The sequence below is a fragment of the Muntiacus reevesi genome, chromosome 14 (genome assembly GCF_963930625.1).
Source record: "Muntiacus reevesi chromosome 14, mMunRee1.1, whole genome shotgun sequence".
In the NCBI taxonomy this organism is placed as follows: domain Eukaryota; kingdom Metazoa; phylum Chordata; class Mammalia; order Artiodactyla; family Cervidae; genus Muntiacus; species Muntiacus reevesi.
The window spans coordinates 43,949,196-43,968,139 of record NC_089262.1 but is presented as its reverse complement, the minus strand read 5'-3'; the positions used below and the strand labels follow the sequence as shown (position 1 = coordinate 43,968,139).

The window sequence follows — 18,944 nt, the reverse complement described above, 5'->3', positions numbered from 1 at the left end:
GAGAAGAGTCCTGATGGGTGGTCACAAAATCAGTTTTTAAGAAAGCACTATTCTAAGTGAAAAGTCTAGTAACCACAGTCACAGTGATAATAATACCTATTATTGAATACTGTTCTGCATATTTGATATATAGTATCTCATTGACTCCTCCCAACAATCCTTTGAGATGACCCTTGCTTTCTAGATTAGAAAACAGGTATTGGTGAAGTAACATTCAGATTGTAATAGGTTTGGATGTCAGGCTTGTCTGACCATGCACTTAATCAAACCATGTGGTGAATTACTGGGGAGCACGTTCTACCACGTGATAAATGCTGTACCAGACACTTAGGGTCCAAAACTGAATCAGAAGTGGAACCTGCATTGAAGTGCTCCGAGTCCAGTGGGGGAACATTGACTAAAGATCCCCTTTATTCGATAGAAAAATGAATATTAGGACCGTGAAACAGAAAAGGTGCTAAGGGAGTTTAAAGAAGGTCATCTCAATCAGATTAAGGGTTGTAGAAGTCTTCCTGGAAAAAAATTATCATGTAGCTGAATTTTAAAGGATAACTATGTGCCAACCAGAGGGAGATAGTGGAAAATGATGTATAGGCAGAGGGTCAACTCCTTTGGCATGGAGCATGAAGGAGGCTGGGTCAGGAACTGCAAATAAGTCTGTGTGGTTGGCACGAGGACTGTGTTGAACCCTGGTTTGGATACTTTATAAACATTGTGAACATTATGTCATGTCATCCCTCTAACAACCATTGGAGGCTAGAAATAAAGCAAAGTCCAGGTCATAGAGAGCCTAACTGCTTAGATAAGGAATTTGGTCATTTTCCTGACAGCTATTGGTAGTGCTGGAGAAGACTCTTGAGAGTCCTTTGGACTGCACAGAGAACAAACCAGTCAATCCTAGAAGAAATCAACCCTGAATATTCATTGGAAGGACTGATATTGAAGCTCCAATACTTTGGCCACCTGATGTGAAGAGCTGACTCACTGGAAAAGTCCTTGATGGTGGGAAAGACTGAGAGCCGGAGGAGAACGGGGTGACAGAGGGAGGATGAGATGGTTAGATAACTTTACCGACTCATTGAACATGAGTTTGAGCAAACTCTGGGAGATGGTGAAGGACTGGGAAACCTAGTGTGCTGCAGTCCATGGGGTCGCAAAGAGTTGGACATGAGTTAGCATCCGAACAACACCACCACCAAGATAGCCATGGAAAGATTTTACATCATGGGAATGACTTGATGTGCTTTAGGAAGATCTTTATTAGCATTTTATAGACAGAGTTGGGGAGAAGGCAATGGCAGCCCACTCCAGTACTCTCGCCTGGAAAATCCCATGGGCAGAGGAGCCTGGTAGGCTGCAGTCCACAGGGTTGCAGAGTCGGACACAACTGAGCGACTTCACTTTCACTTTTCACTTTCATGCATTGGAGAAGGAAGTGGCAACCCACTCCAGGGTTCCTGCCTGGAGAATCCCAGGGACCAAGGAGCCTGGTGGGCTGCTGTCTATGGGGTCGCACGGAGTTGGACATGACTGACGCAACTTAGCAGCAGCAGCAGCAGACAGAGTTGGATAAGACCCGAAGTAAGGACACCAATTATGGAAGAGACAGTGTGTTTTCCAGGAGATAATGGTGACACCCTGATAGTGGCTTTAGGGCTGGAAAGGAACAGGGAGATGGTAAAGACCAAATTGGGCAGATTTAGAGGAATTGGTGAGTGAGAGCTCTGTGGGACTGAGCTCCATCTTCTTGGAGCCTAAAGGTTGTTAAGTGAAGGAATGCTGTATGGTTCCAAAATATGAAATAGGATTTCCACTGTTCAGGTCTACAAGGAAAACAACTTTAGTTTGATTTGTTTTCCTGTTGACTATTCCAAGGTTTCCCATCTCCAGTTCCAAAAGCATGAAGAGCAGAGAGACTCTGCTCCGTTGGGAGCTTTCCTGGGAGATTTTTAGATGACCTGTAAACCCACTTGAAGATCTACCTAGGGATTCTAGCTCTTTTAAAATATTTGCATCCCCTGATTTTTCCTAAGTGTACAAAGTATAGGAAAATGCCATTGCTAAGGAGTAGTAAATGTGTTCTTGGTAGTGAGTGTATTTTTATGCCCTACTTCTCATTTAGAAAAACTGTTTAGAAAGTGACCAAAAAAGAGGTTCAATACAAAATGTGTTACTGTCTCTTTCATGTTCAACTAAATTTGTATCTCTTTGCTCTTTAGGGGAAAACATAATCAGTTGTCTGAAAATGACCCAGGTGAAGCCCTGATTTGTATACCTTTATGAATATGCATTTAGCTTGATTCTCATTGCATATAGTCATACCTGGAGAATTTACTGCTACTTTTATTGGATAATTCTGTCTTTAGAAAAATTAGATACTCTGTCCAGCCATTGTAAAAGAAAGACTACATCTTAAAAACAAGAAATATGTTTATTTTCTACTTAGCTTCCTCTTTGAGTTTCTTCATTTTTGTTTATAGAAAAATATCCCCCTAATCTATTTCTTACATGAGAAGACCTGAAATTATGGATTGCTAGAATATAGGAGAATCTTGAATTAGAGTTCCTTTAGTCTAATTATCAGATACATGCCTTAACTTTTAAAACTCGACCTGTGGCTTATCTGGAAATACATGTACTAGGACTCGTGAATGCCACTGATCAGGATGACTGATGCGCAGACTGGGAGCCACGTGGGCCCCTGGTCTGGTTCAACGCCGCGGAACTCTCTTCCATTCAAAGTCTCAAATGTCTGCCCCTCTGCAAAGCCGTGAGGCCAATGTCTGTAGCTGCTAAGCATGAAATCCCCTGCTTCTGTTTGTTTCTTTTGTTGCCACGAGTTAATAGGGACAGAGACAGGAGACAGCCCAGAACAAAGCAGAAATAATGGAGTATTTCACCCCAAAAAGGAATGTGGATTGAGAAATACAAAGGGGAAGGCAAAGACAGACTTAGTGTCCTGAGGCAGTGTGATGTATTGGACAGAAGCCTCAGCCCTGAGACAATTCTGGGCCAAAGCCTTCATCTGTGAGCTCAGAGCAGCCTGCATGGCCGAAAGGTTTGACCCATCTTATGTAAAAACAACTTATTGTTTTTTCCCCCCCACTAGGGTCTTAAAGGGCCACAGGATTTTTCACCTCAAAAAGTGGATTGCCCTTGTAACATGGAGAGGAGTTGTCTGCTGGGATCTGCCTGGTGATCAAGGGCCTCTTCACAGCACTCTGTCACCCTGCTGATTATTTCTGTAGCTGAGGGTGCCATTTTGAATTTATATTCTTCTCACATCTTTTGCAAGACCTACTATGTAGTCCCAGACATCAGAGCATTTTTGAAATTCATTTTTCTTCTTGCATATGGAAAGAAAGGGTTAGCTAAGAGCTTGCATGTTCATATAGGCTGTCTCTTTGACGTGGATTTCCAAACAGCCCAGTTTATTCATGTATTTTCTCCCATACTCTTTATTTTGTGTAGCATTTGCTTGTTTTATTTACTTTATTAAAGTATAATTTACATGCACATATATTTTAAAGGAGAAAATTTGAAGACTCTTCCTTTAGAGGTTTTTTCCCCCTTATTTACCATGCTCAGAATCAGAAATCTCTGCCATTAGCATGGGCTTTTCGTAAAAGACAGGCTTTGACCTTTCCGTAGGACAAAAAAAGAGTTAAATGAAAGAAGCAAACAGCAGGGAAAAGACGCTAGCAGCCCTCCAGTGTCCTCTTTTATTCCAGCCCAGCCAGCTCCCCCTCCTTCTCTGCTCCCTAAGTCAGCCCGAAGGAACCCAGTTCCTTTAACTCTCCTGGGAGAAGGATGCAGTTCTCTGCCTGAAATGAAAGGTACTTCAGCCATGAATGGGACAGTGCAAGGAAGGAAGCATCACTGAGACTCACATCTTCCCCTTCCTCTGCCACCGACAGGCTTGTTAAGCCTCCCTTTACTCCCTCAGGACAACATCCATCCCTGACTCCAGACGTGGTTGTACCAAGGCCAAGAGGACATGAGGAAGAGCTCTGGAGCCAAATGGCCCTGGTTGGAGCCCCAACTCTTGTCTCTTTCACACTGTCTGGCACAGCTTCGTATCTGTACATTGCCCTGTTCACAGAATGCCCCTAATATCGCCTCTGTATGACACACCCTCGGGTATTAGAGGCTTTTCATTCCCATCACTCAGAAAATTCCTCTGGAGCCAGACTGCCAGAGTTCAAATCCTAGTTCCACTAAACAACCATATTTAACTTCTTTGGGCCTCGCTTTCCCCATCTTAAAATGGGAAGTGCAAAGTACTTTTCTCATTGGGTTGTTCCTCGGAGTAAGTGAATTAACACTCACAAATCATTTATATCTTGTGCTTAATATAGTACCAATCACCTTTGGTTTTGTTTTGTGTTATTAGGACACAATTCTTCCTCATGTCTTTTTCAGAGTTTAAGCAGTTCTTTCAAACTCTATAAATGTTTGTTTGTATTTTCAGAAGATGGACCCATATTTTATTATTATAGACTTGGAAAATATTTTAAAATTGTAGTTTTGTATATTAACACACTTAATTTTTTTTTCAGTGAACATGTTTAGTGTTAGAAAACATTCTAGAAATTGACTTCTTTTCAAAATCTTTATTGTCATTGTGAGAGTTGGCGAAGGTCAGAATGTATAGGTGTCTTTTTGGTTTTGAAACAAAACCACCTTAGAAATATATCCATTTCAAGTTATGGGTGACTTTTCTATTGCTTTTAGGTACCAATTAACTAATTTTTTGTTAATCTGATAAATATTCATTGAGCAAAGTGCTAGGCCCCATTTGAGGGCTCCAAGGAAAGATGCAGTCATCCACCATAAGAAACCTCTAGGTTTTGTTTGGCAAGACCTGTTTTATTGATAAATAAGGAGGAGATAGTTTGGGGCTTGGGCAGTGACTGTATAGCTGTGGGAAGTCCCAACACTGACAAGAAAATTTCCCAGGAACTCTACAGAGCCTCAGTCAGATTGAAATCATGTACAGAATAAAGTCATGTATTCAAGATGAAAAACAGAGCATCACTTGAAACAAATGCCATGTCCCCAGAAGCTAGGGATTAAGTGAGATGGGATGGTAGGAAATACTGGCAGTGCAAGGGCCAGTGCCAGAGGGGGAGGATCTCAAGCAGGACTCTGTCTAGAAATGTGAATTGTATGACAGCTCTGCCTCTCTGCTTTGGTGCCTGGCTACCCTGGGTAGCTGTATAATTAAACTCTTTGACCGAGTAATCAGACCAGGGATTATTGGGTCAGTGTGCATAAATCTGTTATCTAATAATTCTTGCAGAAGTCAGGAAAAAAATATATGTGGCATAATATTAACCACAGTGCTGGAAGTATGTTAAAGGACCAAGGAGTGGAAGAAAGGAATAGTTCTCTCTGATGGAATTGGAGACCTTCTGGAGGAGATGTCATCTGAGCAGAACTTTGAACAGAAATTTGTCAAGTAGAGAAGAGGAAGAGCCTTTCTTTCTGAGTACACAGGACCCGGGTGGCATAGAAACATGAAGTGCTCAGGCTGTCTGAGGGAGTAGAGAGTGATCTGGAGGATGGCTGGCATCATTCAGGCGGAGATGTAGAGGGAAGAGTGATACATGGTAAGTGCTTCATTCATGCTTTACAGCATCAGTTTGGTGAACAGTTGTTCAATGAGTCCTGCTGTGTACAGTGCTCTGCCAGTTTACCAATGTCTGGTACTGTCCCTAGCAGAAATGGGGATATTATAAAATAATCTTGCTGCCTTGGTGCTAGACCACCAGGCTGAAATACAACCCCTCGTTTCACCCTGGCAATTTAATCTTTTGCTTATTTTTTTTTTTCCTGATACATGTATGTGATCATCCTCCTTCAAAAAAAGATTCCTTAATATTTTGGCTTAGACTTTTTGGCTAATCTGCCTTTCAGCTCAGGCGTATACAATTTGTCCAGAGTCTACAACAGAGTTACTACTGGTGATTCAGTCTTGGCCCTCTCTCAAGACATTGGCTTATGGTTTCCTCACACACAGTGTTGGTAGAAGCTTGTGAACTTAAGCTGGCAGGAAACAACCTGCATCTTAACATAATGAGAGAGAGACTTGGTTCTTTTGGAAAGGAACAAGTCATAACAGACCCTATGTGAACAGATCTATGAACTAGCAGTCTAAGCAAGAGACCATGACCTTGGTTGTCTGCTGGCATCCTCCATGCGGACTCACCCTGTTCTCTATTCCATGCTGCAAGTAAAGGTTAAGCTTTGTGTCTTTTAGTGTCTTGGGTTGGACTGGGATGGCAGGGAGCATGTGGAGGCAACTGTGGGCAAGTAGAAGGGAAGTACCATAGTCTGGGCTGCATGGTGGACTGCCAGGCCCTTCCTTACCCAAGAGAGATGACAATCGTCTAAGATACCTTAGTGAGATGAGGTAAGGTAATAAATACACTTACTTACTTGTATGTTACCTTCTTGTAGCATAATGCATTGAATTAATGCCTCATAATATCCTCTTAAAGAAAGGAAGTGGCTGATAGTATTAAAACGTTACTGGTTAATCATGGGGAGACTGAAGCCGGCTAGGTTTATGGGTCTGCACAGAATCATACAATGCCTCAGTGTCTGGCCTGGGAATGAAGCCTGAGTTTTCTGTGTGCTGTCAGGACAGCCGACAGCTTTGTGTTTAGCATTGTACACCACTGAAAGGGGCTTACTCTTAACAATGCACGGGCTGCTTTACGAGACAGACACAATGAACTTTGGTACAGTATAGTCTAGAGGCCAAAATGAGTAATTTTAAGTAAATTGACTATGAGATCCAAAGCTTCATTAAGTATTAAAGTGAAAACCAAGTGAAAACTGTAGTTTTTAGGAACTGACTCAAAAAACATGAACATTCTTCCCCCATTTGAAGTAGCATAGTTTTAAGAGTCTTATTTTGTTGGCTTCAAATCTGACACTATCCCTGTTAACCATTGAATTTATTTATTTCAAATAAACCCCCAAAGAATCTGTCACTTATTTCAAAGATACTGTCTTATAATAATTGTCAGCTTAACCTTTATGCTTTTTATGTTCCAAAATGTCTTATCTCTATAGCCTGTGTTTTTAGAGTGGGTTGTTTTATTCAGACTTAGTTTGGATTCGTTCAGAACAGTTGAAATATAGATCCTGAAATTCAAGAAAGAGATTGGGGGGAGAGGGGAAATATTATATTAGATGTCTTTATCAGGCTAAAAACATGCAGTGAAGATGGCATCATAGGAGGATAGAAAGATGAGATAAAAGACAGGAGTAGAGTAGATTGTCACTCCTCAATTGCCTTTTATGTGACACACGTCTTAGGTGACCTAGAATAAATGAGCAGATGATGTAGATATTTTTGGGTTTGGCTGCAAAGTTTTTACACTCTGTAATTTAAAAAGAGCATGAAGATAAAATTCTGGAACGTTTTCCAAAATATGTTGAGTAATATTGGCATATGAATGATTGAAACTGGGCAATATATGGCAATCAGTTCAGTTCAGTCGTGTCTGACTCTTTGCGACCCGATGAACTGCAGCATGCCAGGCCTCCCTGTCCAACACCAACTCCCGGAGGCTACCTAAACTCATGTCCATTGATCAGTGATGCCATCCAACCATCTCATCCTCTGTTGCCCCTTTAGCTCCTGCCCTCAATCTTTCCCAACATCAGGGTCTTTTCAAATGAGTCAGCTCTTTGCATCAGGTGGCCAGAGTATTGGAGTTTCTGCTTCAACATCAGTCCTTCCAATGAACACCCAGGAGTGATCTTTAGGATAGACTGGTTGGGTCTCCTTGCAGTTCAGGGGACTCTCAAGTGCCTTCTCCAACACCACAGTTCAAAAGCATCAATTCTTCGGTACTCACCTTTCTTTATAGTCCAACTCTCATATCCATACATGACTACTGGAAAAACCTTAACTTTGACTAGATGGACCTTTGTTGGCAAAGTAATGTTTCTGCTTTTTAATATGCTGTCTAGGTTAGTCATAACCTTCCTTCCAAGGAATAAGCATCTTTTCATTTCATTGCTGCAATCACCATCTGCAGTGATTTTGGAGCCCAGAAAAATAAAGCCATTCACTATTTCCCCATCTATTTCCCATGAAGATGGGACCAGATGCCATGATCTTAGTTTTCTGAATGTTGAGCTTTAAGCCAACTTTTTCACTTTCCTCTTTCACTTTCATCAAGAGGCTATTTAGTTCTTTTTCACTTTCTGCCATAAAGGTGGTGTCATCTGCGTATCTGAGGTTTTTGATATTTTTCCGAGAAATCTTGATTCCACCTTGTGCTTCCTCCAGCCCAGCACTTCTCATGATGTATGCTGCATATAAGTTAAATAAGCAGGGTGACAGTATACAGCTTTGATGCACTCCTTTTCCTATTTGGAACCAGTCTGTTATCCCATGTCCAGTTCTAACTTGTTTCCTGACCTGCATACGGGTTTCTCAAGAGGCAGGTCAGGTGGTCTGGTATTCCCATCTCTTGAAGAATTTTCCAGAGTTTATTGTGATCCACACAGTCAAAGGCTTTGACGTAGTCAATAAAGCAGAAGTAGATGTTTTTCTGGAACTCTCTAGCTTTTTTGATGATCCATTGGATGTTGGCAATTTGATCTCTGGTTCCTCTACCTTTTCTAAAACCAGCTTAAACATCTGGAAGTTCATGATTCATGTATTGCTGAAGCCTGGCTTGGAGAATTTTGAGCATTACTTTACTAGCGTGTGAGATGAGTACAATTGTGCGGTAGTTTGAGCATTCTTTGGCATTGCCTTTCTTTGAGATTGCAATGATAACTGACCTTTTCCAGTCCTGTGGCCACTGCTGAGTTTTCCAAATTTGCTGGAATATTGAGTGCAGCACTTTCACAGCATCATCTTTCAGGATTTGAAATAGGTCATCTGGAATTCCATCACATCCACTAGCTTTGTTCGTAGTGATGCTTTCTGAGGCCCACTTGACTTCACATTCCAGGATGTCTGGCTCTAGGTGAGTGATCACAACACTGTGATTAACTGGGTCGTGAAGATCTTTTTTGTACAGTTCTCCTGTGTATTCTTGCCACCTCTTCTTAATATCTTCTGCTTCTGTCAGGTCCATACCATTTCTTCCTTTATTGAACCCATCTTTGAATGAAATGTTCCCTTGGGATCTCTAATTTTCTTGACGGGATCACAAGTCTTTCCCATTCTATTGTTTTCCTCTATTTCTTTGCATTGCTCGCTGAGGAAGGTTTTCTTACCTCTCCTTGCTATTCTTTGAAACAGCATTCAAGTGGGAATATCTTTCCTGTTCTCCTTTGCTCTTCACTTCTCTTTTTTTCACAGCTATTTGTAAGGCCTCCTCAGACAACCATTTTGTTTTTTTGCATTTCTTTTTCGGGGGATGGTCTTGATCCCTGTCTCCTGTACAATGTCACGAACCTCTGTCCGTAGCTTATCAGGCACTTTTATCAGATCTAATCCCTTAAATCTGTTTCTCACTTCCACTGTATAATCATAAGGGATTAATTAAGGTCATACCTGAATGGTTTAGTGGTTTTCCCCACTTTCTTCAATTTACGTCTGATTTTGGCAATAAGGAGTTTATGATCTGAGCCACAGTCTGCTCCCGGTCTTGTTTTTGCTGACTCTTATTGAGCTTCTCCACCTTTGGCTGTGAAGAATATAACCAATCTGATTACGGTGCTGACCATCTGGTGATGTCCATGTGTAGAGTCTTCTCTTGTGTTGTTGAAAGAGTGTGTTTGCTATGACCAGTGCATTCTCTTGACAAAACCCTATTAGTCTTTGCCCTGTTTCATTCTGTACTCCAAGGCCAAATTTGCCTGTTACTCCAGGTGTTTCTTGACTTCCTACTTTTGAATTCCAGTCCCCTATAATGAAAAGGAGATCTTTTTTGGGTGTTAGTTCTAAAAGTCCTTGTAGGTCTTCATAGATCTGTTCAGCTTCTTCAGCATTACTGGTCGGGGCATAAACTGGGATTAATGTGACATTGAGTGGTTTGCCTTAGAAACAAACAGATCATTCCACTGTTTTTGAGATTGCATTTAAGTACTGCATTTCGGACTCTTGTTGACTGTGATGGCTACTCCATTTCTTCTGAGGGATTCTTACCCACAGTAGTAGATATAATGGCCATCTGAGTCAAATTCACCCACTCCAGTCCATTTTAGTTCGCTGATTCCTAAAACGTCAATGTTCACTCTTGCCATCTCCCATTTGACCACTTCCAATTTGATTGGAAGCCTTGATTCATGGACCTAACATTCCAGGTTCGTATGCAATGTTGCTCTTTACAGCGTTGAACCTTGCTTCCATCACCAGTCACATCCACAACTGGGTGTTGTTTTTGCTTTGGTTCCGTCTCTTCATTCTTTCTGGAGTTGTTTCTCCTTGATCTCCAGTAGCATATTGGGCACCCACCGACCTGGAGAGTTCATCTTTCAGTGTCCTGTCTTTTTGCCTTTTCATACTGTTCATGGGGTTCTCAAGGCAAGAATACTGAAGTGGTTTGCCATTCCCTTCTCCAGTGGACCACATTTTGTCAGAACTGTGCACCATGACCTGTCCGTCTTGGGTGGCCCCACATGGCATTGCCTAGTTTCATTGAGTCAGACAAGACTGTGGTCCTGTGGTCAGATTGGCTGATTTATCAGTTACCTGATACAGCAGTTCGTCACCTACAATTTCATCTTGTATTTGAGAGTGATGATCATTTCAGCCAGGGTAGGTGGGCCAGTCTTCTTTTCAAGAGAGAGTTCAGGGGAATTTCAGAACAGGAGCTGAGCACAAATGGGGGTGTTCAGAGAAGGAATAGGGTCTCTCTCCTCTTTTCCCAAAAAGATCAAAGCAACCCAGTAAGAGAGACTAGTGGTGTTATCTATCATAGCTGAACTTGGCAGAGCTCTTCTTAGTGCATAGCTGGCCATTCTTTGAGGAATGCGTACATATGTATATCTGTCTCTCAGGAAAACTCTCATCATGAGTTCAGGGGACTTCTTTCTTTTATGGGTAAGAAAAAGTTTGCAAAAAGTCTGATATCATCAGCCAACCTTCCTACGAATCCGGGATGTGATGTACTGGTATCTAGGATACTTTTTGTAGTTGAGGTCATTAATCTTGTAGGAGAGGCGAAATGGAGCTCAAGTAAGGTCAGAGAAAAGTCACTAATCTGATGGAGGAGTGGGAGGGGTTTGCTATATGAAGGCACACTGAAATAATTAGGACTTCTCAGACTTGAAAAGACTGAGAAGAAATATGATTAGAGTTTAATAAATCCATGAATAATATGGGTTAGATGATCATAGAATTTACCAGAAGTAGGCAGAGCTTCTTAAAAGCCAAGGAAAAGTGAATTTAGGACAAAAAGAAGTTCTATCATACCAAAAAAGTAGGTCCTGCACGTCAAAATCAGTCTTTCGGGAACTGGGCTAACACTTCTGGCATTGGAGAGAAGGGAAAAAGTCTAGTATTTCTCAGTGTTAACACTATTTTCTTGAAGTATCAGAGGCCCAGAGAGCATCGATCAAGCTTCCTGTTAACCTTTACATTTTCTTTTCTCCTTTCTTAGATGATATTTAAATGTCATTCAGTAATTCTTCATTGAAAGTGGATTCTATGCTGTGGTCTCTGCTGAGCACTGGGGATACTGAGATGATGGACAGATATGGTTCCCACAGTCTGGTGATGAATAAGAAACTAATTGTCTGTGTGATGAATTCACAAATGTGCTCTGAGAGCTTGACCCTAATTGCTCACATAGTCTTACCATCAGAGCAGGCAGCGCTGAGGAAGGGTTGCTTTAACGGGAACCTGAAAATCAGTGAAGTGTTCACTATGCCCGAAGTTGGGGGAAAAGGGAGTGGCATGTGTTGAATGCTGTGCGATGCCAGAGGGTCAATGTTACTGGAGGTGGAGTACTAAGATGGAGAGTTACAGAGATGAGGCTGGAGGCTTGGGTGGAGCAGATCATGGAGGGCCCTTTAGAGCACCTGGGTGATAATGGCAGCCGCAAAAGAGAATAGAGGGAGCAATGGTGAATGTACTAGGACTCGTTGGAGGATTTTGATGTTGTCCAAGCAGCAGTGACCTGGGCTGGAGAGAGGTAGATAGATTCTAGAGCTATTTCAGAGGTCATACAGGTTGGACTTACTGACTATGAGAAGTGAGGGTGAGAAATAGTCAAGCTTGATTTGTAAGAGTGTGACAGCCTGTCAGACCTCATATTTCATCAGTGTAAGAAGAATTAACGCAGACTTTTTATAGGTCTCTTCTCTCATGATCTCCAAAGGACCAAGAAGTCAGTAGATCTGCATCCCTCTCACCTCCCTGTCTCCTCCTTCCTCATGTATCTTTCAGGGCTTGATTACTTTAGGCTTTGTAAACTAGATGGCCTCTAATAAGTGGATGTCAATTAAGTAGAAAGACCAAAAACTGCATGAACGATTTCCAGTCTCCTAAATCCCCTGGTCTTTTAACTATTGCAGAGCAAGCACTAGTTCATAGTACCCTGAGGTCATTTGACCTGAAGCAAAATTCTAGGTTGTGTCAGAAGAGGATTTTTGTTTAATTTGCTTCTCCCAAAAGTGGAATTCCTTCTGTTTGGTGGTTTAGGAAGGCTAGTTGAAGTTCCAAGGGTGGTATGTGATTTTCTTTGTCCAGATTTAAGAAGTCAATTTTTTTTTCTTTTTTTTTCTTTTTACCAAAATTGACCAGTAAGGGAACCTTTTCTGTCACTTTGCTTTTTCAGCATACTTTTCCCCAGTTTCTCATCTCATTTAGATGATAGCCTTGATGAAGCCCAGTCACCCCATAGTGGGCTTCCCTAGTGGCTCAGATGGTAAAGAATCCACCTGCAATGCAGGAGACCTGGGTTTGATCTGGGATTAGGAAGATCCCCTGGAGAAGGGAATGGCTGCCCACTCCACTGTTCTTGCCTGGAAGATCCCATGGATAGAGGAGTCTGGCGGGCTACAGTCCATGAGGTCACAAACAGTCAGACATGACTTAGTGACTAAGCATGCACAAAATGTTTCAAAAGTCAGGATGACAGTGATATATGTGGGAACTGGATTTAATGATTTTAAAAGAATTTTATTTTGAAATAATAGTAAAGCATTGTAAGACTAGTACATGGAATTTCCCTTAGACTCCACTCAGGTTCCTCCATCATTAACATTTTACCATGATTGCTTTATCACATTCATCACCATCTAGGTGTGGAGGTGGTGATGGAGGTAGAGATTTAGAAATGTTCTTAGCCAGTTAACTGCACATGTCAAGACCCTTCATCACTAAACACTTTAGTATTTGTTTTCTCAGGACAGTGATATTCATTTGGTAACCATAGTCCAATGATAAAATCCAGGAAATTTAACCTTATGCAATACTATCATTGCAGGTTCTAATATTCAGTCTCTGTTCAGTCGTTATCTGTTGCCCAACAAGGTTGGTTTATGGTGTTTTTCCTCCACCCAATCCAGGATCCAATCCAGGAGGCATTGTGATTATTACATCTCTTTAGTCTTCTTTAACCTGAAACAGTTCCTCAGCCTTTCTTTGAGATGTTAGAGGAGAGCAGACTAATTGTCCTGCGGAATGCTCCTCACAGTGGTGGTGTCTGACCTCCTGGTGCTCGGATGCTGGTGGTGTGTTTTTGACAGGAAAGTTGTGCGATGACGTGAAGCCCCTTGCAGTGCCCGCATCACAGCAGGAGGGGGTTTTCAAGTCCTTGTGAGTCTCATTTCTGGGATATTAATTTTGATTGCTCAGTCAAGGTGATATCCTTGGGTCTCTCACCATCAATGCCCCTTTCCTCCTTAGAATGAATAGGTTATTTGGTTACTTCTCAATATGTGATCATTTAAAATGTGACTATGCTTTGCCTCTACAGTCTTATTAAAGAGCCATATTTCCCCTCTCTTGGCAGTGTTTTAGAGCACTCTGCTGCAAGGGTCCACCACCTGCACGCCCGGAGTATGACCTGGTCTGCATAGGCCTCACGGGCTCTGGCAAGACCAGCCTGCTGTCCAAGCTCTGCAGTGAAAGCCCTGACAGTGTTGTGTCAACAACAGGTGGGTACTGTACCAGGGTCCTTGTCCTTTTCTTCCTCATCCCTGAGATGCTCTCTTTTGCTTCCTATGCTTTGGTGGGATCCCCTCATTTCACTGAGATGGTTCAGTGAGTGTATTATTTATTTTAAGATACTCTTATTTTTCAAATTATGTTTAAAGGAGGCTTTAACAGTGTTAAATTGTACCTTCCATCCCTCTAGTTGGTCATTTCAGTGCCACTGAATAAATCAAGCCAGGAGAATGTTGACAGAAAATAACTCTGCAGCCTAGAATCCTAGTACTGTGACAAATGGGTTCATCTCAGACCCACTGAGTGTCTTTCTCCCTTGAGGTGTCACCCTAACCTACTTGTGTTGGTCACACACTCCCTACACGGTAAAAGTGATAATCTCAGTCTTCTTTCCTGGAAGATGGTGGGCACAGAGACCATCATTCAGGCTTACCATGTTCACTGAGGTAGCCTGGAAAAGTCAGTCTAAGCAGTGGTTCTCAGTCAGGGCACATTTTGCTCCTGAGGGGACATTTGGTAATATCTGGAGACATTTTGGTTCTTAGAACTGGGGGAAGGTGCGACTGACTTCTTTTGTGTAGAAGCCAAGGATGCTCTTAAATATCCTGTAGTACACATGATGGGCTCTCACCAGAAAGAATTATCCAGCTCAAAGTGCTACCAAGAGCTTTTGTCACTCCCCCAATACTTCCTCTTTTTCACCTGAAAATGAAAGACAAGTGTTAATTAAAGGAAATTATGGAAGAATAGTTGAAGGAAATGAAAAACAGAGGTACTGTGGGAGGAGTGGGCCGAGACATTGTCTGCAAAACTTAAAAAGAGTTTTCATTCAGACAGCTTACTTTGAGCACCTACTTTGGAGAAGGAAATGGCAACCCACTCCAGTTTTCTTCCCTGGGAAATCCCATGGAAAGAGGGGCCTGGCAGGCTACAGTTCATATGGTCATAGAAGAGTCAGACATGACTTAGCAACTGACACAAACACAAGCAAGCATGATGTGCTAGATCCAGGGTTAGAAACTGGGGAAAACTCTAGTTAACATTCCAGAGAGTCAGTCTACTGGCCACATAGACATTAAGCTTGTGTCTAGAAATATATAAAGGAGGAGTGATCAGTTTTGCTTGGGCTGGTGGGAGGAAAGGATGATGCATGATGGAGTTCTTTCCATTGGATCTTGAGGACAAGCAAGCTTGTACAAGAGGTAAGAATAAGAGAGTGAGGTAGAAGAACAAAGAGGATTTGGGGGGCAGAGGGGAGGTCTGTGTAAAGGCAGAGGGGCCTGAAACAGGTTGCTACTTCCTGGGAACCACATTTCTATGTGGCTGCAATGCATGGTTAATAGAATGTCAGGAGTCATAAGAGATAGGCAGTGGCCAAATCTTGGCAAACCATTTATGCTGTGCTCAGGAATTTGAGCTTTATCTGTAAATAGTGGAGGGGCATCAGAGTATTTTAAACAAGGAGAAACTGTGTGATCAAAAATCCATTTCAGAAGGATAACTGTTACCATGATGCTAAGGCTGAATTGTGGGACTCTTAGCCATTAAGTAAGGCAGTGGTGGGAGGGAGAAAGGGAGACATTAGATAGGATATATCTCATCTTCTGCTGCCTGCTTCTCCTTCTGCCCTCATCTTTCCCAGCATCAGGGTCAATGAGTTAGCTGTTCACATCAGGTGGCCAAAATGTTGGAGCTTCAGGTTTATCATCAGTCCTTCCAGTGAATATTCAAAGTTGATTTCCTTTAGGATTGACTTGTTTGATCACATTGCAGTCCAAGGGACGCCTCATGAGTCTTCTCCAGCACCACAATTTGAATGCATCAATTCTTCAGCACTCAGCCTTCTTCATGGGCCAATTCTCACATCCATACATGACTACTGGAAAAACCATAACTTTGACTATAGGGACTTTTGTCAGCAAAGTGATGTCTCTTGCTTTTTAATACATTGACTAGGTTTGTCATAGCTTTCCTTCCAAGGAGCAGGTGTCTTTTAATTTCATGGCTGCAGTCACCATTTGCAGTGATTTTGGAGCCCAAGAAAATAAAATCTGTCGCTGTTTCCAATTTTTCCCCTTCTGTTTGCCATGAAGTGATGGGATTGCATGCCATCTTCATTTTTTTAATGTTGAGTTTTAAGCCAGTTTTTTCACTCTCCTCTTTCACCCTTTCTGCTATTAAAGTGGTATCATCTGCATATCTGAAGTTGCTGATATTTCTCTTGGCAGTCTTGATTCCAGCTTGTGATTCATCCAGCCTGACATTTTGCATGATGTACTCTGCATATAAGTTAAATAAGCAGGGTGACAATACAGCCTTGTCCTACTCCTTTCCCAGGGGAGTGGCCTATAGAACAACTTTAATTCACCTGATATATGAGTAACACCTAATATTTTAATGTATCAAGGTGAGGGTGTAGAGAAAGGGATAAAAAAAATAAATGAGGAAATGATGGATGAAATGTTACCAGTCTTGAAGATAAATAACAAATCCAAGACATTCATCGAACAACAAGCACAAGAGATAGTACACCAAGTCATGTCCTAGTGAAATTACTAAAGCCAGTGATAGTTTGTGATGGTTAATTTTATGTGTCAACTTGGCTGGGCCACAGTTCTCAGATATATAGTCAAACATTGTTCTGGATATTTCTGTGAGTGTGTTTGTTTAGATTTTGGACTTGAGCCTCCATGATATTATGAGTCAATTCCTATAAACATTTTTCTGTGTGTACATGCACATCCTGTTGGTTCTGTTTCTTTGGAGAATGCTGAGTAATAGAAAAAGGAAATCTTAACAACAGAGAAAAAAATTACACAGAGACAAAGATAAGAGTGACATCAGATTTCTCACTGGAAACAATGCAAGGGAAAAGGCAGTGGAATGCATTTTTAAACTATGAAAGGGGGAAAAACTATCAACCTATATCCAACAGAAATGTCTCTCAAAAAGAAAGTAAAAATAAAAGACTTTTTCAGATGTAAAAGTAGTGAAAGTATTTATTGCTAGCAGACCTACATTATAAGACCAACATTATAAGAAAATGCTAAAGGAAGCTCCTCAAGCAGAAGAAAAATAATTCAAGATGGAAACCTGGATCTATAAAAAACAAAGTAACAGAATTTGTAATTAATGGATAATTGTATAAGACTTAGTTCTTATTCATATCTCTTTATAAGATAATTGTATAAATAAAAACAGTAGCAATATATTGGAGGGTTTATAACATATAAATGTAAAATGCATGAGAACAGTAGCGTAAAAGTCATGGGGGAAAGGGGAAGTATACCACTGTTATGTTCCTCTATATGAAGTAGTTTAATAACACTTGAAGGTAGACTATAATAAATTAAAGGTATGTTATGAAGCCTAAAGCAGCCACTAAAGTGACAAGCAAAATGTGAGAGCTAATAAGGCAATAAATTAGATAAGACAGAATTACAAAAAATAGTTTCAAAAAAGACAGGAAAAAGGGAAATAAGAATATATGGGACAGGTAGAAAACAGATAGCAAGGTGATAACATTCAAATCTGACCATCAGTCATCAAATTAAATGTAAAAGGTTTAGATTCCTCAGTGAAGAAATTGAAAATGGTATGATTAGATTAAAAACAAGACCCAGGTAGGCTAAATGTAAGAAGATGGAAAGAGATATATCATGCTACTGGGAATCAAAAGAAAGTTGATGTGGCTATATTATATCAGACAAGGTAGACCTTAGAGGAAAGAATAATTCTGGGGATAAAGAAGTTCATTTCATAAGGATGAAGGGGTCTGAATCAGAGGACATAATGATGCTAAAACATTTACGTATGTAATAATGGCTTCAAAATACACATAGCAAAAACTGACAAAACCCACAATTACAAGGATTTCAATACTTTAAATTAATGATAGAACACATGTGAAGAAAATCAGCCAACAGGTAGTAGACTTAAACAACAACAATCTTGACCTGATTAACATTTATAGAATCCAAGAGCCGGAGAAGGTAATGGCAACCCACTCCAGTACTCTTGCCTGGAAAATCCCATGGACGGAGGAGCCTGGTAGGCTACAGTCCATGGGGTCGCGAAGAGTCAGACACGACTATGCGACTTCACTTTCACTTTTCACTTTCATGCATTGGAGAAGGAAATGGCAACCCACTCCAGTGTTCTTGCCTGGAGAATCCCAGGGACGGCGAAGCCTAGTGAGCTGCCATCTGTGGAGTCGCACAGAGTCGGACACGACTGAAGCGACTTAGCAGCAGCAGCAGCAGCTACCCAAGAGCGACAGAGAACCGTCTTCTCAAATAAGACCATATTTGAGGACATGAAACAAGTTTCAGTAAATTAAAAAGGATTAAAATACATTGTCAGACCTCAGTGGAATTGAATTAGAAACCAATAAGAAGATCATCTCTGGAAAAGTCCCCAAATATTAAGAAACTGAACTACTTCTGTATAACCAGTGGATCAAATAAGAAATCAAAAGAGAAATTGTAAAGTATTTTACACAGAATGGAAATACAACGCATCAAAATTTATGGGATGTCTCTAAGTCAGGACAGTGGGGGCATTTCATAGCTCTAAACCCCTGAATCAGGAAAGAAGGCCCTTCAATCAGTAACCTCAGCCTCCACCTTAAGGAATGAGAACTGACTAAACCCAAAGTAAGCAACAGAAAGGAAATAATAAGGATCAAAGTGAAAATCAGTGGAATAGAAAAACAATAGAGAAAGCTCATTAGATCAAAAGCTGGTTCTTTGAGAAGATCAATAAAATTTATAAAAACTCTAGCCAAACTGATGAGGAAAAAAGAGATGGCACTAATTATAACATCAGAAATGAGAGAGGTTACATCGAG

At 41.1% G+C, this 18,944-nt stretch overlaps 1 protein-coding gene across 1 annotated transcript in view; it reads left to right on the top strand.

Annotated features, from left to right (window-relative positions):
• The window catches only part of ARL15 (ADP ribosylation factor like GTPase 15), a 448,900-nt gene that overhangs the window by 144,477 nt on the left and 285,479 nt on the right, over window positions 1–18,944 (top strand). The window contains exon 2 of the mRNA XM_065905256.1: window positions 13,941–14,085. Coding sequence (XP_065761328.1) covers window positions 13,941–14,085 — 145 coding nt within the window. The remainder of the gene's footprint in view (window positions 1–13,940; window positions 14,086–18,944) is intronic.